General features: G+C 39.5%; 1 protein-coding gene across 1 annotated transcript; it reads left to right on the plus strand.

Moving 5' to 3' along the window:
- The first annotated feature begins 3,338 nt into the window (after nt 1–3,338).
- On the plus strand, nt 3,339–24,565 carry fbxw4 (F-box and WD repeat domain containing 4). Its single transcript, XM_027022968.2, has 9 exons — nt 3,339–3,698; nt 4,805–4,900; nt 5,427–5,615; nt 6,046–6,178; nt 6,432–6,526; nt 15,560–15,625; nt 21,491–21,631; nt 23,259–23,400; nt 23,505–24,565. Exons 1-9 carry the CDS (start codon nt 3,514–3,516, stop codon nt 23,637–23,639), a joined length of 1,182 nt encoding a protein of 393 aa, XP_026878769.2. The 5' UTR covers nt 3,339–3,513; the 3' UTR covers nt 23,640–24,565.

A 24,565-nucleotide genomic window follows, 5' to 3' on the forward strand; every position in this document is an offset into this window, starting at 1 on the left:
AATCTTAGATCTTTAACACCCTGTATCTTAATCTGACTGGAAGAGCATCTATTTTGTTCAGCATGTTTACAGACAGGAGCCAATAGTATGATGAGTGAACGTGAGAATGAGTACTTCACTACAGTTTTGAATATCTATATATCTAGATATATGACTGCTAATTTAACCCATAGTGTTTTTGCCAGCTAATAGTAGCAAAGCAGTGTGTCATTATGGTTGTAATACACAGTCAGAATTAGACAGCTCTGAATGTAGTAAAACATTTTCAAGTCATGACTTGTAAAAATTGTTGTTTCTATTGTATGTTTTGTAGCTATATTAGTAAAACCTGGCAAAGTTTTATTGCACAGTTCACCATGTGTTCTGCCTCATGTTATACTGGTAGCTGACCCAGGTTGCAGGGGTCAAACTTGTGGAAAGGCCAGTAGCTCAGCAGGGCTCTCTGCAGCACATGATTTCTGAACCTTGCTACAGGAATCTCTGCATTTTAGCCCCACGTCATTCTGCTTGGGCTACTTGGGCGCACTGGAATCTGCAGAACAGTGTTCATTTCCAAGGAATCAATTATTCAAGAATCTTGAAATAAAATAATTTAAAACAATAATAAAATATATATATATATATATATATATATATATATATATATATATATACACACACATCGAAGTCTGTATATATACAGAAGTTCTGATTGACAAAATAGATATATTTATAAATATATAAACTGGCTCCTCCTACTACTAATTCAGTAGCACTTTGCTTGCACAGCTGATGAAAGACCTCTGTCTGAATCCTTCTGCTTCTCTGGAAACTCTTTAATTCAATTTTGAATCTATCTCTCTCTCTCTCTCTCCCCCCTCCCCCCATATATATATATATATATATATATATATATATATATATATATATATATATATATATATATATATATATATATATATATATATATATATATAGTCTATCAGAACGTCGGTGATTCCCTGTAGCTTTCATGTTTGGAATAACCACTACTGATTAACAGGACTGGATGATTTGTCATGGTTATCCTGCATTATCTGGCTTTTGTGACCCATTAAGTTTGTCTCAGTAACCATAAAATTGTAGAAAACCGGAGGGATCCAGCAGGTTGTGGGAAAAATCACACCTTCTGTGTAGCTTGTGATGCCATGCAAATGAGGTGCAATTCCACTGAAAAAGGGGTGGTGCAAAACTGCTTTCATCCGTTTTATGGAGCTCCAACCGTCATCTTTAACCCCAGATAAACAAACAGAGCTACCTTGTTAATTTGCTTAGAGAGCAATTTAGACTTGTACAAGGCCCCCTGCTGAATCTGTAGAATGCCAGGGTGAGAGAATGGGATGACCCAGACCTCTAAGCAGTCTTGCTTCACATTCTGTCCAACCCTAACCATGAAATCATTCTAGCAAACAGGAGCTCAACTGGAAACTGGAAACATACTTTGGAAAAAATATAAATAAACCCACTTAAATGTCCTTGTAAAATAAGTTATGTTGACTTTACCTTTTTCAGACAAAACAAATTTCTAGTTACTGAAAATATAATCAGAAAAGTAAATTGACAAAAAAGATGAAAGTATAACATCTATTATAAATTCATTTGTACTTCTTTTTAATTTATAAAAAACATACATCTCTTTTGGCCATATGAATATACAAAGTTGTATCTTTAAGTATAGAAGTAGCAGGCAGAGTGAAAGGCATAATTGAAATGCAAACATTGTTCAAAGAGGAGATGAACCCCGACAGTTTAATTGTTTATAAATGGGACTTACGGAAGACCTGTTGACTTTTCCAATTGGATCTGTAATCTTTGTTTGCTCATGCATTTCTAAGAGTGATTGTCAGAATGTTCTGAACAATTACAGGCTAAATTTGTTTGCCAGCCACACAGAGACCCCTGCACCCCTCTACAGAGATCAAAAGGATAGTCTCCCCTCCTTCTTCATTTCCTTTCAGTCATGTCAATTCAGCTGGAAAGTCAACCATAAATGATTTTTAGAAGCACAAGTATTGGGGACATGGCCATTCATAGGGCCTAAATTTCAACACTTGCCTCATTGGGGTAATATGAAAATATAATTTACACATTTTGCACAACTCATTAAAGCCTCTAGTGTTCTGATCCTGTGTTCTGATCTTATCCATTGCGACTTACAAAAGTACTTTGTCATTTATTCATAATTACATACAAATGTCTGATTTGTATCTTATTACATTATTAAATCTTATTACATACAAATATCTCATATTTATAACACAATTTTAATTTAATTAATACATTATAGCAGACAGAAACATACCAGATGTATCAACAACTTAGGTAATTGTTACTGTCATTTAATACCACTGTCATTAATGTAATTTAGCCCTAGCCCTGCTAGTTCATGTAGTCTGATGAACAATGAGTTATTGAAAACTTCTCAAAAGTAAACTTACTGAAATCACTATTATAAGAATAAAGTAAAAAACATGTAAATCTGATTTCCATTTAACCTTAAAGAGGGTAAATACATTTAATTGGCTAAGTTCTCTTTTATGAGAGGAGACAATTTAGAGGACCCTAGTGCACTTAACTACTTATACATATTAAGTAGGTTGAGGTCAAGCAGCTATAAAGTAGTTGCATTTCTGACGAACACCATAACCTTGAATCAAATATAAAAGCATGCAATGACAAGCACCGGATGTATATATGAGAAGGGGCCCCCAGGCAAAAAGATTTTCAGTACCAAGAAAAAGCTGAAGATGATGAAAAATCATGGTACGGTTTACTGAAATGAGTGATAGACCGAGAGGGGAATTGAATGAGACCTTAAGAGAAGAAAAGAACAAAATTGCACTCCATAAGCAACTGACCATGTCTTCGCAGAAATCAAGTCTATAGAAGCAGAGGAAACCAAAGCAGATAATATGTAAATGAGCACAAAGAAACCTCCAATCAACAAAAAGACCCTTACATTTAGTGCACAAGTCATACATAGCTGGGAGTTATCTAAGGACAAGTCAAATATTTTGAGGAGAAAATGAGGTGCTGAGACATAAATCAGTTCCCATGGGAACTGTGACCAGTTTAAACTCACTCTCACACACACACACACACACACACACACACGCGTACACGTTTGCAATTACTACATTTGTAATATTAAAAATACAATAACAATACTTTTCTGTAGTGATCATGAATCATCATGCATTTCAAAAGGAGCAGAAACATTAATTCAGCCATAATTGTAGGCCTATGTCTCAGGTAAGAATTAAGCCGCTGTGACAACTTCAGGTTATTTTACAACAAAACACACGTGACATGCTGTCACATTGGAATGGCTTCTACCACGTCTGACTGTTTTCACACGCTCTGAAAAAATGGGATTCTGTTTACAACTATCTAAATCCGATAAATTTGTCCGTTATAAAGGCGCCAGCAAACGTCAAAATAAATATAGTGGATCTGCCAACAGTGTCGAGGGGCTAATTTTAAGGAGGATTCAGAATGTTTCTGTTTCAGTTACCGGACGATGTTCTTTACCTCATCTTGTCGTACTTGGACTACAAATCGCTCTGTCGCCTCTCTCAAGTTTGCAGGAGAAGCCATCACTTTACAGTCCGCGATCCTGTTTGGAGGAGGATAGCAAAAGACTTTATCAACACTGGAGTAACTCGCCATGGAGCAGACCTGTAAGAATGTTGGCTAGCTGGCTGGTTCGTGTAGTTAGCTATAGCGTTACGTAGCTTGTCAGCTAAATGGCTAACATGGGGCCTCGAACCTCAATTACGTACCCAGCTAGCTAGCTAACCTGCATGTTTCGCAGAATAAATAAGTAAATAGCTAGGTGGCTAGAAAACTAGTTGGCTTGTTTACGCCATCTTTCCTGAAAAAAAATTAACAGTTTTGGGTCCCCGATAACGATAGCAAAACAACTTTGTTTAGCTAATGTCTCAGGAAAAGATACCGTTTACAATCTACATCAATGTCGAGGCGTGCTGGGTAGCGTTGTTTTTAGCTAGTCAGCTAGGGTTTGATTCCAAACTTGCTAACCTAGGTTAGCTTTACTAGCATAATAATAAGTTTTCCACGGTGATGGCTAAACAGTTTATAGGTTAGCTACGTATGCAAAATGCTGTAAATGCGAATGTTACTTAGGTATAAGATAGACAAGAACCTTTTAGCTGAGGATTTGGCAAGTGTAACCTATTTAATCTTGAGTTACTGGGTTAAGATAACCTAGCTAGCGTTAGGTAGACTATTAAGAGACAAACAGTTGGAGCATATATTACTTTATAATTGAGTGATAAAATACTTGATTCGAGTTGTATCTTGCTGGTAAAGTGGAAAATTATGTATTCATACTAGATATACTTTTAATACGGTTAATATGTCATCCAGCAACAATGCACGTTACTAGCTATCTAACCTAGGTTAGCTAACGCTAGGTAATTCAACATGTAGGCAATAAGAACCATCAGGTGAATAGCTGTGTGGTTTTTGTGATCCTGATATACTCGATGTTCATTACTGCAGTGTTGTGGGATTTTCCCGGCATATAAACTTGTAGTTATTCGCAGTGCTGTTTTAGATATGTTACTTTTGTTACCAAGGGAAATCCAGACCATTATGAAAAATGAGACCTCTAAGGGCTCCAATGAAGTTACTCAAAATTAATTTGTCTTGTTGACCTCTTGGCACCATTTGCTATCAACATTTTACAGTTTGTTTAAAAAGGAAGTTGTCTCTCATTATGCAGTTCACAATGCAATTAAATTTTTTTCACTGATCCATTCAGGTATCCTACCATTCCTTTAAAGGACAGAGTGAAGGTATCACAGAATTGGAGTCATGGTGTTTGTCGTAAAGATGTCCTTCTTAAATGGAAGATTAAGTGAGTTTTATAACCTCCTCAAAACCATTAGTTTGAAAGTAACAGAATTCTCACATTGATATGCTGGCCTAATCGGATTGTGTAAAATATGTTTTAAGGCAATATGATAAATATTTTTATTGTTAATACTGCAAGCTTTAGTGGGTGGTCAATGATCTAGAACATTTATTTTGTGTTATTCTGTGGCCATAACAATACATTCGAGACCATTAAAGGTTTAAAATAACTAGATATAGATACTGCAAAGCTTTGGCCATTTGATTAAATATAGCCTACTTTTTTTTTTTTAAGTCACTGCTCCAGTTAAAAGAAAGCGAAGAGACAGGAGTGTGGGACATTTTGTCTGTTGTTGTTGTCCATCCCATGACATTTTATCAAAGATCCATTGGTTCTGGGTGTATCATTCTTCTTGCCAGCATTAACAAGACAATACTGTAGTTTGTACCAGCTACTTAATCACCTTAAATTGTTAGAAATTAGCTACGTGTGTAGGAGAAATTTCCATTTCTTGATCTCCCCCCCACAGCTTGTTGCCTTGGATACAGCTGGATGGTGATGTGCTCTATCTGTCTCAGGCATCAGACATTGGAGCATACCATCTCAGGGGTCCTGAAGGGGTTAAGTTCCAGCACAATAGGGTGGCTATGTTCTCAGGACACCAAGAGGATGTGTGTAGATTTGCTTTGACAGACATGCATCTTGTCAGTGCTGGAAGGTAATTTACAGTTTAGCTATATATTTAGCTAGATATTTTTGCCTTTCATGGTTCTTGGTCATTTTAGTTTAATCAGTTACTATTTTATCAGCTATCTCTAATTAAAAAGGTTTTGGTTTTAAAAGTATTTTTGAGGTTTACTAGTTTCCATCCAATTACAAAGTTACACAGTAACTAGAGTATGTTATTGGAAACTCAGCTCAAGGTTCTACCAATCATACTTGACCAGGTTGAGTTTTCACTGTTCTCTGGCCTTTGTATTTAGTAACCTCCCAATGTCTAAGCAAAGTCCAATCATTTACTGAAATAAATAGTTTACCTCAATGTACCAGCATTGCTGCATTTGTGCGGCATCATTCAGTATTTAAGTGTCAGCATGATGATTGTGTTTTTTTGATGTAGGATATTACATGTTTTTGTCTTTTGACAGTGATGGGAAGATCATTGTTTATGACAGAAAAAGTGATTTTTGCATGGAGTATTTTGGCCATAATCAGGAGGTGAACTGTATTGACTGCAAGGGACACTTGATCATCAGTGGCTCCAGGGACAAGACGGCTAAGGTAAGATTGGTTAGAAAAATATGCAAGCATGAACTTGAAACTTTGTATGATTTCCCCTGATTTTACAGTTAGTCTTTTTTATAAATATATATAAATCTTGATGATGGAACATATAATGACATACTCAAAGACCAAAATCACCATCATCATTTGTTAATACTACCTGTCAAACAAAATGGCAAGATATTTATTCAGAACTTTTAGTGGTTTTTATGTAGTGCATTAATGTGCCTTGTTCATAAAATTATTTTAGATATGGGCTTTAACTCCAAACCACTTTGGAAAGTGTCTTCATACAATCCCTACCTATGACAGAGTGTGGTCAGTGGCCATCAGTCCATCTCTGTGGTGAGTGTGTTATCCCCTTCATTCATTTAGATGCATGAGTTATATTTGTGCTTAAGAGTCTGAGCATGGGTCAAGATTGTAACATAATCCCCAAAAAGAATGGAGTAAGTTTTTATATTTGAGATGCAGGGGAACAATACTTGGAAGATGCTAAAAGTTATGGCTTATATAACCATATAACCAAGTTTTTTATTACAAAGTTACAAGGAGGTAATTTACTATCTGTGTCCACAATACTCCTCCCTTCTTATTCATGACCCATGATGTTTTCATATTCATCCTTGTGGGATTTCTTATTGCTTCTAACCATATGATTCATCACAAGACCCTCACCGTCACCCCCAGCTTTCATCAGGGTGAATTTGAGATTGTCCAAATAAAGAATGGATCCGATGGTTTGGGAAAAGGGGCGGAGGGCATAATTGTGGGTAAAGGGGTGAAATGTCAGAGACAGGGTGCACCAAAGCAGGTGGCCAGACTTTTTTTTATATGTACTCTTCAATTTATTGCCATGCCATTGCTTTGAAGTCAGTTAGCTAACACCTCTGAAATGCATATGAAAGAGAACGAGATCCTGGTTCTAAATGGTTAGAAAGCAGAACTGTGCCCTCTCATGGTGCAGAAAATGCAGCTTTTTCTACAATGATTTGAGTCTTTATTATTTCTTAGTCTATTGCTTCATCATGCATACAGTAACATTCCACTGTCTCAGATTTTTTGTCTTATCCTTGTCATATTTTTTTAATTCAGTCAGCTGGTGGAATAAGGCAACAATTGACATTATGGCTTAGAGAAGTCAGAACATCTTAGACCTTTACCCAGTCACATCTAGCAAATCCATTTTCTCCTACTGTGATGGTCTGGTTAAAAAGCGGAAGCATAAAATGACACAAAGGTAGTGAGGAAAGCGAAAAAACTGGCAGGATGTAATGTTGAAGTGGGGCTGCCCTCACTGCCTCTGCCTTTGATTGCTCATCCATGTATACACCCACACACTTAATGACACACAGCCGCATGAAGCTGTAACACTAGCACTGAGCCTCCACCTGCCTCTGCGTGTCGGGCAGCTGTTCACGTTCATGAAGCACACGTTCACAGCACTGCAGAGTGAAAGGAAACAGTGCATGGAAAGCTACTTAAGAGCACTGCGAGACTCTTCCCTTTCTTTAGCGTTCTTAATTTTTTGTCATAGCACAGTGTATGCAATAGAGGAAAGTCACCTTAGCAAATGCAATGGATCATTGCTGTTTTAGCCACTCAGCTGAATTATTAAACCCTGGTAGCCTGCCTCTTCAGCCATGAATTTAGATTTCTAAATAAGAGACGATTATCCGTGTCATTAATTTTCCAATTTGATGGCTGAAATAACAAGCCTCTGAAGCAGATTGCTGCACCCAAATAATAGACCACAATGGTCTTAATATATTGGCAATGGGCAAAGTTAATGAAATCCCTTAAAATTAATATTTTAGTCTGCAAATTAACCTGCAAATTTCTGAATTGTAATATGTTCTTATGGCTGTCATGGAGAAGTAAAAACATGGTGTTATTTTGAGTTTTATTTGACTGTAGGTGTGCGGTCATCATTTACTGCGAGCATTATTGAGATACAGGTGTACAAAAAGTTAAATAAAGCCTAATAAGTCTGGAAAACGCTTGTTTTTAGAAAATCAAATGATTGGTATCCAAGTTGTACCTTTTGGTAGTGCATGGAAATGTTCAGTCCACCTGAAGGAAATACCATAACAGTAGTAACTCATGTTAGATTTGTGGCGATTCCTTGTAATTGTATCTACCTAGTTAGACTGTATTGAAGGTAAAAGATTGTAAGGGGGTGTTACAAAATGCTGATTGAACAATGTGTGTTTTAATTTGGGAAGCTGAGTGAAGAAGACAAGGGAGCCCCTTGTGTTGCAAATGCAATTGTTCCAGCTTCACGCCTGAGGTATCTAAAGGACAGGGAGTGAGACAGGAGGCACAGCACTGAACGACAGGATCCAAAAAAAAGGAGAGGGGGAAAGAGAAGAAGAGAATGAGTGGGTGCGCTTCTGACACTCACGTTGGAGATTTTATTGCATGCACCAATTGCACAACAGCATCGTAACAAAACTAACTTTAAAAGTAACAACTTTTATAATAGTTTTGTTACTGAAGTGCTGTTCCGCCTATTTTCCATTTAATCTTTCTCCTTTGTCTTTCTTTTCTTTCTGTCTCTACCCTTATATGCTATTCTTCTGTGTTTCTTTAATTCTCAGTGTCTCTCCTCCCACCCACTTTCTTGTCAATTTTTCCTCAGAACATAATCTCAAGGTTCGTTAGGGGGATATTATAGGCTGGAGAAAAGTGCCAAGATTCTCCTCCATCTCATATCACTCTCAGCGAATATGATTGATCCCAGCAGTGTTCCGAGTACTCCTTTTCCTGTGATTGCTTTTCACAGTTGAATTTTTACCTCGCAAGTTATATCACACAGTTATTCCTTTTATATTGACTCATATTCTCAGAAACCCACTCTAGTTTTTCAGAATTTTTAAATTTTTTTTTTAAGCACAACTCCAAGTTTATAAGTCAAGTAAGCGGATGGTAGAACTAGCCCCTTTCACCTTGCATTGTAAATGCTACTCATGGAATTCCTTAAATGGCATCATATGGTCTTGGTTTTGAGAACTATCAAAAAAAAGAAAGAAAGAATGGCCTCTCTCCCATCGTGAAGGTAATAGCCGCTCTGGCCCCCTGCATTGTTCTCATTTCACTTCAGTGGCTAGCTCCTCTGTCCATTTGTTATCTTATATGAAAGAGACAGTGGCTATGCAGTGGAAAAAAGAACCAAACTAAAAGCAACTTGAATAATTTTTAATTTGTGATCTTGATCTCTTGGGCTTGACACCCCACCCCCGATCCAGCCTCCTGTCTCTACCGTCTGAGTCCACACTTTGTCTGTCATTTCAGGCCTCAGTTACTTGCTTCCAATGTGGATTCATCTGGTGCAGACTCAAAACAGACTGTGATTGCTACTAATGGTCTCTGATTAACATAGGTTTTATTTTGGGGGCACTGTTTAGAACCTGGGATGACGTGTTCAGTTGGTGGATATTGGCTGGGATGTAGAGAAAGCAGCACTTTCAAGTTATTCAGTTGTTCCAAATGAAGCTTGAGCATGCTGATAGAAGTCTGACTTTAAAGATGACATGAATTTTTTTATCCCCCAGAATTGGTGGTGTTTAGGAATTTCTGTAGTGTTTACCATTGTTGCATTTATCTTTGGTTGCTCTTGTATTTGCCAGTCCAGCTGGAGGGAACAGGAACTTTACTTAGTACTGAAATCCCAGATTGTCTGTTTGCTTGAAGTGCAATGGAGAGTTAGTGCCATGTGATGAGCTGATGTTTAATATATGTTTTATGTGATTTGTGTAATATGATGAATATCTGGTTATTATTCGAGGGCCAGAATGTGTTGGGACAAAATGTTGCTGTCATATTACTTCATATTGAAGTTGTGATTTGCCTCACAATATATTAAGCAAGCATTTGTAAAATATACATAAGGCATTGTTGACGAATGTCATACATTATTTTTTAACAACTTTTTACTCTACTTTGTCTTTCAGAACTCTTTGTTTGCAGTTTTATTTATCTGTGTTTGTCTTGTTGTCTTTTTGGTGCCAAATGTAGAATTATAAGGAAGCATTTGTGTGTGATTAATAGTGTGCTAAATTGTTTCCTGTAATGCCAGACATGTCAGACCCTAGCTAACAAGACAGGACTTGTAGAGTCTGGAAAACTTCATCTAAGAGAATGTAACTCTAGCTGATGTGTGTACTCTCGCCATGCCAAACCATTTGTTCTCAGATACTCTTCCTCTCAAGCTCTTTGGTGTGAGCCTCTCTAAGACAAGCTATAATTACTTGTTAATTCACCTGAGAATTCCAAATTGGTTATAAGCACAGAAATTCAATTGTATTTTTCCTCAAATAAATACTGCATATGCACTTATTTGTGTTTATTCAGCTCACTATTATAATTTGTAACTTGGATTTCCTCCAGATGTTTGCTAACTTGTATGTTAACTAATAGCTATACGTTATATAGATAATTTCTGTGAACTGTAACTTGTATATCATTGAGAGTACTTTTTCCAGAAGAACAGGTCATGGTATGATCATCTCATCTGATTATACTGCACCAACACTGAGTATGCTAAATGGTATTTGAGGTATATTAATTAATTTAAATAAGTTTGCTGTAGTTATAGTGGCAACAATTTGTTTGTGCGTGCATATGTGTGTGTGATTATGTGAATTACACCCATATAGATTCTAATAGATCCATGTCATGTTTTCTTGGCATAATATTTATAGAACAATTTCTATTGCTCCTGGATATTTTGTCTACAGTCGATACATTCAATAAGTGTAGTGTGTCAAAGTCTTTAAAAATTAAGTATGCATATTTTGACATTATGCATAGATTGGAGTATATATACAAGTCTTGTCTCAGACTGTGCTATAAGCAGTAGTGGTATTGCCTGTGACAGTGGGTCTTTGTGTGTCAATAGCATAGTACACAATACCTCAGCAGTTGTAGTGAGTCTGCACTGATCAGGCAGGAGAGATAGAGGGGAAGGGGGTGCAGCCATCGAAGAGAGAAGCAACCCCAAGGAGAGGTGAGAAAGGGTCCTTTTTTGGGGAGCATGTTTTGTCTAGAACTGGTCAAGCACAACTACAAAGATGTTGCAGGGCTACTGCCTTTGAAACTTTCGAAAGAAAATGATTGTTGGATAAACCACCCCCAAATCACCTCTCTCTGGCAAATGGAGGGAGCATGACCTCTGACCCTCCGTATCAAAGTACAGGGAGAGTCACCCCTCTATGCTGCCTCAACCCCACCCCGCCCCAGTTTCACCCCCACTGCTCCACCCCACTCAAGCACAAAAAAGAGAAAGAGGGGGGAAAAAAACTAAAATTCACATCTTTCATTCAGCCTCTCTCTCGCTCTCTCAAGTCTAGTAGAGCGAGCTGTGTCTTAGGAGTCAAGAATTCAATTAGTTTTTTAGAAAAAAACCAAGTGAAAGAAAGAAAAGAAGGCTGCAACAATAAAGCGATAACGGACAGAATGTGCGTTCCCACACGTTAAATACAGGGCGCTTACTACTGAAAGCACTGCATGGGAGCTATAGCCTCTGACTGCAGGTGGTGTCCTGAATAATTGCAGTCAATATGCCCCTTCCACGCAGGCTTTGCAGAAGCAGATCATTAGGCACATGCCACATACAGGTGTTCCCTGGGTGCATTTGAGATGGAAACTTCTGGTACTCGCTAAAAAGCATTTTTCCCTTAGAAACTGAATTCTGAGTATTTGTACTCACGTAGTCTTAAAGCCATTTCAGAGATGTGGATCAGATCTATGATTGAAACTTTGTCATTGAGTGATGATGCATTACACCAACCTACTGTTCCCTGCTGTACCTTTGTAATTATAAGTATAATTTGCAGTGATACATTAAGTCATAGTTAATATATTGTTCTTTCCCATCCCTCTTTATAGAATGTAGCCCATGTAATCAAAGAGATTCCACTCCAAATGGGAACAAACATTTAAAAAATGTGATTGTAAATTCCAGATGTAAATAACACTGCTGGCAAAAGTGAAACAGTAATTACCCACAGCATTGTAGGCTTGCATTTTACCTTGCTTGTGTTATAATGAGACAAGTGACTGTTGCCCTGGTGCAATATGTACAAAATGTGTGTAACTGGCTGCAAAATTCCTCATGAATCTTATGTTGTATTTTTGTCCAAACTGGGGATGTTCCACTCAGCTAAGCAAAAGGCAGTGTGTGGAATGTTCCTCTGACCTCAGACACAGGGGACATGAACAGAAAGCCAAAAGGTCTGTGAACTCCGGGGTGAGTTTGGGGTGGGGGGTGGGGGGCATAGCCACAGAGAGGGCAAGAGGGAGAAAGAGTAAGGGAGCCCTTGCCCATTGTCCCATTCAGAGCGATATAAATACATCATAACCCTTTTCAATTCAAACATATTTAGAGGCCAAGATGAAAGCACTTTTACAAACTAGATACATCCCCTCTTACAAAGCCAGGGGTCAACCAGAACAAATGAACAACCTCCTTCTGGCCCGCAGCTATCCCACTTGAAAAACAGGCTGATGTGTGGGGCTTACACTCACTTTGAACCCCATTTATACCTGTGCATTTTTAACCATTTAGAGGAGCCAGAATATCATTTTATTTATTTATTTATTTTTATTTTGTTACAATTTTAATATGCCAAGTGACTTAATAATAATATACAATTTTAATATTCCAAGATTTCATAATGTCCTTTGTCTTGTGTTAATATTATCAGATGTATCTTATTTAGTACATGTGTATGTGAAGTTATTTTTTATTTTATTTTAAAATTTTGTGCGCTCACATGATCACATGCTCACATCTTCCCTATAGTGGGTGAGATGAAAGTCAATGAAAATCTAATCATAAAAAATTATCTGATGTAAAATCAGACTGTAAAATAAAGGTTAATGAAATCTCTTAATTAATAATCGTCATATTGTACACTGTAGGTTTTCTGTATCTGTGCTTGAGTTGTTTAAAAATGTATGACATTATCACATCAGAGAAGGTCCTCAAAACAGGACATGCAGTTTCTTGTTGCCTTCAAAATGTATCTTAATCTTCTGCATTGGTCTTGTCCCAATACATACGGTTGGTTGTGCTGGCTTGGCCCTAACAATGTTGTTACTGTTGGAGTTCTTCTCCCAGCAGGGGCTGAATTAAAGTTTGTGTGACCCCAGCACTAATTTCATGCTACACAGTACCTCGAATAATGATGTCAGCTGATTAGGTTACCAAAATGGTTGTGTTGGCAGTGAACCCTCGACATGTTCTAATGATCCTGAGGTGCACTGGGTTTTTTTGGGTTAGAAGAGTAGTTAGGGTTGGGGGTTGTTTGGAGGGGGTAGCATGGGGCATGTGGGTGTCAGGGGACTCAGAGGCTATGCTTACTCTTCAGTTCAGCGGGTGCGTGTAAGGTCGAGGGAGGGTGGGGGGGGGGGACATTAGGCGAGAGAGAGGCTTTGACCTTTTACAGCTATAATATCACTGGGACTCCCTTTCAGATCAATCAGAACTCATCTGGCAGACTAAAATGTATTTAATTGTGGTGTTCTATTTTTCTCTCATTCTCTCTTTCCACTGTGTTTTTTTTCCTCGCTACAATCAGACTCAGTGAGGGATGAGTAATTGAAGTAATAGAGAGTAATAAGGGCTGGGAAGAGAGAGCTTGGCTTTGCCCCTATTGTATCTTGTGTCACACAGGTTCAGAGGTCAGGCAGCCTGCATATTCTATTAGGACACATGGCCTTCATTGGGGCAAATGAGTTTACCCAACAGTAATTAAAATGCCAGTACTTGCCCAGCAAGCTGAATATGGTTGATGGGCCACCGCTAACTGGGTTGACAGCTGCCATGGCTGTCTTTGCCAGTACACTTAGGCCCTCAATGAAGAAACTAACTGAAGAGCCTGGAACGCCTGTTCTCTTTCATCCACTAGCTGTCTCTGTTATTTCTCATGTATCTTTTATTAGCATAGGTTTCCGATTGAATGAGATGTCTTCTGTTATGTCTTGTTGTGTAGATGATTAAAATCTATCAGGGTGCGTGTGTGTGTGTGTGTGTTGCACGTGCAACTGTCAACTTGACTTTCACATTTCATAAGTAAACATAAAGTAAAAATTCTTTATTGCTTTACTTTCTAATAGTTGTCTGTATCCGTCATCTTATTGCATCCTCATTCTAATAGCCTTTGTTCAAATCTTGATCAGCTTTGCCGTGCTGAATGTGCTGTAGGGTTACTGTCCCTCTATGTTTTTGTGCTTTGGGTTTGGAGTTGGACCCCAGGCGCTACAGAGCTTATTCACTCAGGCTGGCTGTTAATTTGAGGCCACACTGGTATTCTATTGTGGAGCCCATTTCTTTGGTGTGGGGGCGGAGAGCCCACTGCTCGGGTGTTCTCTGGAGGTATGAAAGTATGTTCAAGAGAGAGAAACAGAGAGAGAGTCTCTGTAAGCAGCTTTGTCAATCATTTTCATGTCTTCTCAAGTCTGATGCATGGAAGCTGTTTACTAAATTTCTATTTATATTTAGTTTAGGCTTGCAGTGACCAAAAATATTCGCATACCTGCACATGCACACATGTGCATGTGTACACACACACACATCCATGTGCATACACACACAGACACACATAGACACTCTCTCTCTCTCTCTCTCTCTCTCTCTCTCTCTCGTCTTCATTTAGTTAGCTATAAGACTAAGTAGCCAGTTGGGGTATTGGGGGAAGAGCCCATCACAGCAGGATGTTGTAGGAATACCTGTGCACTAAAGCCACCAAATTCCTGGGTGTTCAGTACTGTGGGAGTCCCATTGTGCAGCTCACCTCCACACACAATGCAGGGAGCGGTGGGGGCCTGGAGTCTCACCTGCCAATCCCAGCTGTCCAGGAGGGCTCTAATCCCTAACTATCAGGCAGGTCAAAACTATGGTGCGCGCACACACACACACACACACACACACACACACACACACATCCTCCGCCCTACCTGTTCCAACTAATTTTAACCTGTCATCCAAATCAAAGGAACTACCAAAGTGTTTTTGTTTCTCTTACTTAGCCCAATCCACCCCCAGTATTTTGGTGAAAGAATGCACATCTTTGAGCAAAGTTTACAGTCTTAACTTGCCTCAAGTGCACCTTTCTATACTCTGCTCACTTTTTAAAAAATTCATTTCTAGTTGTATGTAGGGAAAAGATGCTCAAGACTCCTAACCACAAAAATGCATCATCTTTATAAAAATGTATAAACCTCTCATGAATGCGAGGTCTTTTTTCATTGACTAATTTTTTATTTTTTGTTGGACACTTTATAAAAATGTTACAAGTAAATATGCTGTATGCTTGGGTAATATTAAAGCATTTATATGAATTCCATGTAATTCCATGTAATCTCTCTCAACAGCACTTTTGTGACTGGAACTGCATGCTGTGAAAACTTTGCTCCTCTTCGGATATGGGACACAGAGAGGTAGCTTATACAATATACCTGCCATCTAACCTAACACTCTTAATAATCCACTGTATGTTCTCACATATTACTGTAAATGCTGCCCTTATGCTGGATTTGGTTTAATTACATTGTGTTTACAAGTCTTCTAAAGAGCATGTGTTTCAGACTTCAGAGATCTATAAAGATTTTAACCCTAATCTATTTCATTGACAAGTGTAGCTAAGTCTCCAGATCCTTTACTATTTGTCAGTATAACTGATCACACAGAACTAAAAGTAGAAACTTATCATAATGATAGTTGTTGTTCATTATCCTCTCAGCAACCTTACTTGGCTTCTTTAAAAAGTTCAAAGCTGGCTTCAGAATTCCACTCATGAAAGGCCAGGCTTAAACCTGATACAACCTGGCTGGCTTCTGTAATTCCCCTGGTTTACCTGCAGAATTCAACCTACTTACATGTTGTCAGTCCAGGGAAAGGAAAATGAAGAAGGGGGGAAAAAAAGGTGGGTTCCGCCACCAAATGACAAGGGAATTTGAGACGGCACAGATTGCCGGGAAGGAGGAGGGGCGAGGCAGTGGGCATATCCCTGGGAATCACATATTACAAAGAAGGAGGAGAAATAGAAAATTTGGCCAGTATTTAGGTGAGCAAGGGATGTTGCTGAGTCTTGATCTGTGAAGCGTGGCTAGCTGGTGTCGGCTGAACCTGCACCTGTAAGCTACTGAACAAGCCTCACTACACTGCAGATCATTGCTGTGACCTTGTCAGGCTGGGGACCAATTAGGATTAAAGACAGAGAAATGTAGCAGACACAGATGTGGCCCCTGTTACATACTGGCTACACGTACACATTCATGGGTCCACCATGGTTGTTTTCTTTTTCTTTTTTCCCCTCTTTCTTCAGTTGGCCTAAATAAGGTTTTTTTTTTGTTTGTTTGTTTAATTTTCTGAAACATGATTTTACTCCATAGTGCTCCATAACCTGTCTCCCAGTGTGTTATGTTCTCTTTCTTCTTCTCTTTATGCTGCTGTACTGGGGTTAGATGTGTCCTGCCATAATGTGTTCCTGTCTGGTAATCAGGTGCACCTTGTGAGGAGCACAAAGCCGCCAGTCACAGGGGGTCGAGAAAACAACCATGAGTGGAGGGATGGGGGTTTTGTGCGTGTGTGCATGTGTGTGTGTGTGTGTGCGTGTGTGTGTTTTTCTGTTTCTGTCTCTCTTCTTTTAACATTTCTCCAGACAGACCACCAGCATATTCATCAAACAGCCACCACCAACATGAGACAACACATTAGGATGGCTACAATTTCACTGATAAAGGCAGATATCAGAGCATACATCACAAACACTCTTACAAGCATGTTAGTTACAACACAGATGATTACTGTTGTGAAAACAGCACAGTTTTTTTAACAGGTTTTTATACCTTTTTTTTCCAAGTCTTGCTTTATTAGATTTTTTGACGAGTCTCTTCATCCTCAGAAACACAGCTACAGACTGGTCAAAGCAAAAGTATCATTCTAGCTCTTCACATTGCTTTTTTTCCCCCTAAAACTACAGTGACAGAATGAGTGTGATTGCTTTCCACAGAAAATCTGCTCAGAGACTTCCTTCAAATGAAATGTCACCACACCCTTAAACATCTCTGCGCTGTCTTAAATTTAAAAACATTGGTGACAAGAAACCCAGCTCATTCCAGAGGTTTTCTAAAATATGTTAGTGCATGCATTTTGTGCAGTTCAAACAAGTAGCAGCGACTTTATTAAAACAGTAAAAATCTAAGGACAACTTTTATTATATTATTCAGCTTTTGGCAGACTTTAATGCAGCATGGAGGGTGAGCATTGTTGTGTTTTCATTAGTGTCTATGACCTGATGAGGTCAGTTCCCTTTTCTAAACATCTAAATAATCAAGAGTGTTAAAAAGAGTGTTATGTTTGCAAAAAATTACAATGATGTGAGATCTTGTATTCCTGCCTTTTTGTTTCTTGCTACCTCAAGAACCACTTTAAGGATAAAGACAAGTGTCCCTGACATTTTTCTAAAATGCTCACGAAAGATGGGGGCACCTTTTTGAACAGTGCATGTTGACTGGGAAAGGGAATAATAGAGGAGACATGTACAGGCCAAGATCACTCACACCCTCATGTCTCAACAGCGCAGCTGACCAGCTGGTGGGGAGACAGACTGAGGAGGTGTGACAGAAGGAGTGAGCACCAGAGAGGCTGTGTATCACGGCAAAGGGGTGGTGCTGCCACCAGTTACTCCATAGATGGCCTGCTTTCTTTTCTCTGCACCATGTCCAAAAATGAGACAAAACTAACAATCAGCTTAGGAGTCATCACAAGGGATAAGGCATGTGTCTTCACAAACGTAATGACCTCAATGTTAACAATAATTTATTAATAAAACACCTGAATTTCTAAGGAAAAATGATGTGTAGTGTATTCAGATTTTGCCCTTAATTCTTTTATTAATACCATTACATTTAGTTATGGGGGAAAACACATTTCTGTGTGGTTCATTTGATTAGCAATGTTTCTTTTTGTTCCCGTCCTTTCTTGCTATTCTGTATGGAGGCCTGTGATCACCCTGAGTCCCACACAAGTGGCGCTTTAAAGGCACCCCTAACTTTTCATGAGGCCCTCGGTCATGGATAAACAGAGAGAAAAGCCATCAAAGAAACACACAATTGCAGTGAAATTCCTCACATTCTTCCTTAAAAGAGAGGGTTAAATGTCTGGATCTGGCAGGAGCTGTGTTTTACAAATTGCAATCTCATTGTTTTTTAAGAGAACGCATGTGACATTTAAAAGTCTCCATTGTCCTGCCCCCTGACATTCCATGCTGAGCTTTTTTTTTCCCTTTTTCTTTCGTTCTTTCTTAGCTGGCGGTTATTTCAACTCTTGGCTAAATTGGTTGACGAGCAGACTGCGCAATGCTATTTCTGTTTGTTTTAGACACTGAAAACCCCAGCAGGGCTCTTTATGTACCTGTCTCACATCGTTTCGGGGCACTAACTGTTTCCCATAGCTTCCTTGTGCCAGTTTACCCTCTATACTTAACCTCATAAGAACGTCAGTGCAAAATGACCTTTTCTGTGGCTCCAGTACCCAAAGAAATGTCCTTATCCTCTCTCCCCACTTTTTTTTAATCCGTCAATTCATTAAAGGCCCCTTTTATTGTGTGTGCGTGTGTGCGTGTGTGCGTGTGTGCGTGTGTGCGCGTGTGCGCGCGTGCGTGTGCGTGTGCGTGTGTGTGTGTGTGGCCCAAATGGCCAAAGAGAAAGTAAGGACTGTTGAAGAGACCAGCCCCTCCATTTTGCTTCCTAGCTCGGAGACCATAACTCACAACTAATCACTAACACATGTCATTCTTTATAGTCCAGAATTAGGATTTAACGACTCTTAAAGAATATCAAGACATAAAAGCAAATGGACTACTTGCAAGTTTGCTTTATTAGACTGTTTAGGAACTGTTATTAAATGTGTGGCAAAAATGCACAAACACAGGAAGATTTAGGTGTGTTAAGTCAAAAAAGAGCTACATTTACAGATATATTAGTTCTTTTCTTACATAACAAATACATAGGCAAAATTTAGTGCTTTGAAGCTCTGGCTCAAATGTGTCCAGGGGTCAGAGAGGATTATGGTGAGGTCAGCAGCCTATGTAGAGTGATTTAAAAGAGCCTAAAATATAAAACATTTTCTCTCTAGTTTGTTTCATTGCATTTAGTGGTAGATTTGTCTGTGTGATCACTTTACCAGGTTTAACATCTCAAATGCTCCTAACTTGTCTATGTGTGACCTCTTAACTCCTCCGCAAGTCTGGACATTAGAAGTTTCTCACAGCATGTAGCACGGAGCTGTCAACTCAAATATGATAAAGTGCTGATCCTCTGCTTTTGTGGATTATGCTTGCTCTGAAAAGCTGCCTGGTTTTGGCTGCTCCAAATATGAGCATACATGAGGAAAGTGACCTTTTTTCTGGCAAATGTGTTTTGTTTGTATTATTCAATCAGGGAGCTAGAAAAGGAATTTGTATTACTACTAGATGCATGACTTATTCCATATTTTTTAACCCATATATTTTTAACATATTGATTGATTGGTGTTCTGTCTGTAATAGACTTTCAATATGAATATTGACCTTTATAAAAAAAAAAAAAGAATAGGCCATTTCACTCTTATATATATTTTCTGGCTTCAGAAAATGATGTATTTTTCCAGAAATGAAAGGTCTTCTTTCATAATTGTTTTTAGTATTTTCCCCCTGTCATCCTACAGCTAAGAGAACAGGTATGGTTTCATCTGACATTTCCAGTGCTCTAAGAGCTTCCCCAATGCTGTCAGATCAGACACTGGGCCGGCTGTGGGAGAACAAGGTCGGCCGCCGCGCAGATGCAGCAATTTGAAAGATTATACGGTTATCCTCCATCCTGTAATCTTCATAGGTCCTCCCAAGGGAAAAAAATGGCACACACAAAACCTGTGACCTAACAATTTAAGAATCTTGGTGTTTGCTCCTCTGCATGGAACAGTGCTATTACTGGTTTTAAAATCAGAGCACAGATGTGAGGACTTCTTTTACGATGCTTGTTTTTCTCGCTTCACGCTTTGACATTTGCAAAGGGCCAGCCAGACGCCGGATGCGCCATGCTGACCTACGTTTACACATTTTCTTTAAGTAATGTGAATTACTGTAATGAGAAGTGTAAGGTGTTTTTTTTCCATTGTTGTTTGGTCAAGCCACAGTATTCGGAATCTGATAAGATGCCATTTCAGCAGTTATGAGTAAATGATTCTTGCTTAACATGAGCACCCATGGGCCAAGAGGGCAGTTTGTCTTTAGGCCCACCAGGGGTATTGCCTTTAGATCTGGATCTTTTAAAGAGCCTGTGTCTAATAAGACCTCCCTGTCCCCCCTAGAGCGAAGGTTGAGGATTACCAGTCTGCCCTTGGCGAACAAGCTCATAGGAGACCCCAAACGTGGGGGGCGGTCGCTATGGCCATTGGGTTCTTCTAAATAGTTGCTAGGGACCAGGTATCAAAGGTCCACAAGTCGCACACAGTCACGGTCATGGAGGGAATTAAACGGCAACAATGAAATTGTTATTCTACAATAATCTGGCTTCTGCAGTGTGGCCTGGGGGAGAGGGGGCCGCAGCAGGCCTGTTCAGCCTGTGATCATAGGAGCGTGGTGCTAACACATGCACGCACACACACACGCGCACACATACACACACACACACACCCCTCCCAACTCCCATCTTGCTTTTTTCCTGTGTCCCGCTCTTCTCTCTCCTCCCTTTTCTCTTCCATACACATGTAAGAATAGAGCCTAGCGCCACTCCTAATCTGCTTTCTCAGGCCTTTCAGATAGGTGTTTACTTTTTTCCTCCATCTCCTAGGACTTAATTTATCTATTGTATGGTCTATGGATCTTGGGAATATGGGAATATAAAGGGATTTAGGGGTAATGAGAGATTAACTGCGCAAATTAAGGCATTTGATCTGAAATGACAGCTGATGAATTGGCCACACTAATGTGTTAACTGAGACATAAGACCTTGAGACAACAATTCCTAAGGTGTAAAGTAACCTTTTTCATATATATATATATATATATATATATATATATATATATATATATATATATATATGAAAAAGGTTAGTTTACGTGTGTGTGTATATATGTGTGTGTGTGTGTGTGTGTGTGTGTGTGTTTTAGCCTAAAGCACAAACACCGTATTCACTCTCCTGTGTCAGATAAAGCATATCCCTAAAATTGGTTGTTGTCTTTGCTTCCTTTCATGATGTTTGACAAGAAATAGTCTATAACTTGACTTCTATAACTTTTTCTTTTATTTGCTCTCTCCTAGGTGTCATCTGGTATCATGTCTTGGCACAGAATTCCGCAGAGGTGCAGGTGTGTTGGATATTGTTTATGAGTCTCCCTTCCAGCTCCTCACCTGTGGATATGACACTTTCATCCGCTACTGGGATCTACGTGTCTGCTCCAGGTACCTGGGTTGGACGGGAAGGGAATCTGTCCCACCTTCAAAGCAGTGCCTCATCTAGTCTGCAACTAACCGCGGACCATGTCTTACTATAGCAGGCCTTCAGGAGTAACAGTACTGCATGGCTGATGCTCAGATTGGATTGGACTTGGTGCATGCAGTGACCTGTGCTGGCAGCAGAGCCAGGATTTTCTGCAGAGAGTAATAAAGTTAGTTAGTGAGTCTCTCTCTGAGAGCCTGTGAGGAAGATTAGTGTTCTCAGTTAATCTAATAAGCCCTCCTGTGCGTAGAGCACCATTTAGACAAAAAAGGAGCCAGGCTCAAGTCTCCTCTTGGCTCTGTGTACCCAATTGTTCCTGTGAGCGACTGAAAGGGACCCCCTCTTTGAGAGGGACTCTCACTGTAGGACTCTGACCCACCCAAGCCTGCACAAGTCAGTGGCAATATTGATGTGGTGCTGTGCATCTCCAGGGCAACGGGGTGAGCTCTGGGGATCAGTGAGCTGCTTGTAAGGCAGGGTGGGCCCCTGTGTCAGACTTGGGACCGGGGGGGGGGGGGGGGGGGGGGGGGGGTGACGGCACCCAATCGCATATGGGCAGTCAAGTAACACAAATCTGAGGTGATTGAAAGAGGGCCCTGGAGAGCTTTGGGAGGAGCAAATGTCCCCTCTTAAGATATCAATAATTCACAGAGAGACCAGTCAGGCACCAATATGTGGTCAATCCTCATTCAGAGTGGGTAGTCATCTGAAAGTTGTCATCATCAGTGGAAAGAGGATTGTTAAAAATACATTCTTTGTTAATTGCTAACGACAAGTGCCAGTGTGAAATGAATAATGACAACATATCATATTGTCACTGTTATTAAACTAATTGTGAGTTTTTCCTCAATGTGGAAACAATTTGTTCCTAGCTATAAGTGAAATATTTCACACTCATTCTCTTTCTCTTATGCTCTGCTGTTCTCTGCTCCCCTCCTTTGTTTCTGTGTTGGAGTATCTGGCGTCGGTTGAATATATGAAGTTCAGCTAATTAGTTTTGCTTGCACATCAGTTGCACTTCCATTTTTTTTCTATCATTCTTGAAACTATTATCAGATGTCAAAATTGGTGTGTGTGTGTGTGTGTGTGTGTGTGTGTGTGTGTGTGTGTGTGTGTGTGTGTGTGTGTGTGTGTGTGTGTGTGTGTGTGTGTGTGTGTGTGTGTGTGTGTTTGAGTTTGAAAGAGAGAATCCAGACATATGCCACATCATTCTGCTGCACACCCCAGCCACACTTCCTTCCTGTGATTTATTCATCACAACCAGTAATGGTGAATTGATCTCTATTGGCTTAGGACACAAACAGATATTTCCCTACCTCTCTACTCTGCCTGTGTTAAAACAAGAGAGTGTCATCCTTGCCAGTTCAAATAAGACCCTTGTCTTTAAGCTGCATGGACAAGCAGCCACAGTGGATTTGGTCCTGCACTGAACACCTGGCAAAGTGTAATATGGATAAAATGAACACTGTTTTAAGTCATTGCAGATTAACTGTGAATTTTATATTGATGACATATAAATGAAGATCTGACTGCTCAGAATTTAGCAAAAATCATTGTGTATATATTAAACAGAATTATCCTCTTCAACAGGAAGTGTGTGATGGAGTGGGAGGAGCCCCATGACAGTGCTCTTTACTGTATCAAGACTGATGAGAATCATATGATTGCAAGTGGCTCCTCCTATTACGGAGTGGTACGCCTGTGGGACAAAAGGCAAACTCGTTGTTTGCAGGTAAGCACATATTTGTGGAAAATAAAATTTCATTTATCTGATATGTTTAGTAAAATTGTTTTTAAGCAGCTGTGTTTCATTTCCCTTTATGATTTATGTTCCAGATGTTCCAGCTCACCTCCACCACCAGCAGCCCAGTGTACAGCCTGTGCTTCAACGCCACACACCTGTATGCTGCTGTAGCCTCAGCCCTCTACTCACTGGACTTTAGAACTTCTGGTCACAGGCCCAGGAGATAGAACAGCTCTGCCCTCAAACAAGCACACATACACACTCAGCACAAGCATACTCTTGGTGCACTCTACATTACACTCCGACATCTCCCTCCAGCTTTAGGAGTAAGCCTTGTGATCCTCTGCAACTTAAGATGGACCCTTCTGGAACCTCATAAAAATATCTGTACCCAGTGAGGCCTTGGATTGGCATTGCAGACAGTGGCAGATAGTTGCCATTTTTTCCGCTATCAGTGTCACTGGCTGCCAAGAGGGAGCACAGGGAGCAAGGTTCACGACCTTCTGTGGCCTGAGTCTTAACGGACTTAACACATTGCCAGCGACCTGTGGGACTTCTAAAACAAACACTGCTCAGAGCTGCCAGAACGCGCTGTGGCGATTTATGCTGAAGTATATACAGTATGATAACATACTCTTTGTCTTCCTATTGTGCTTGAAATGTATATTTTTTCAACAGTACGTCAGTAAGATGTGTTTGGCTTGGCTTTGTGTTTCTTGCATTTTTTCTGGTTACAATCATCTGACAGTGAAACTGCTGTTTTAGTTCAGTACCTCTCTTTTCTGTGTGAATGGAACATATTTGCAACACCTTTGTATTATTTGTCAAATAGTTTAGGTAGTAAACATGGTTAAATGTTTCCACAGGTTAGGGGTCTCCAGCCTGTTTGTCTTGAGCCAGTTGTATTTTGCAGCATGTCAAAGAGAAATATAATACATTTTACTATGGTCCTAAATACAGGGCATATACCAGCCAATCCCTTATCACTTACTTCAAAATTAAAACCAGCCAACAAAATACATTTATTTAGATGTAATAACTAAATATCATAATTTTATTCAGTTACATCCAGCATGTCTACTTTGTGACAGCTGAGTGAACAATGAACATTAGCGATAATTAGATATATCTTTAATAAAGTTAGTGAAAAACA

Source organism: Electrophorus electricus, chromosome 11 (genome assembly GCF_013358815.1).
Source record: "Electrophorus electricus isolate fEleEle1 chromosome 11, fEleEle1.pri, whole genome shotgun sequence".
Classification (NCBI taxonomy): domain Eukaryota; kingdom Metazoa; phylum Chordata; class Actinopteri; order Gymnotiformes; family Gymnotidae; genus Electrophorus; species Electrophorus electricus.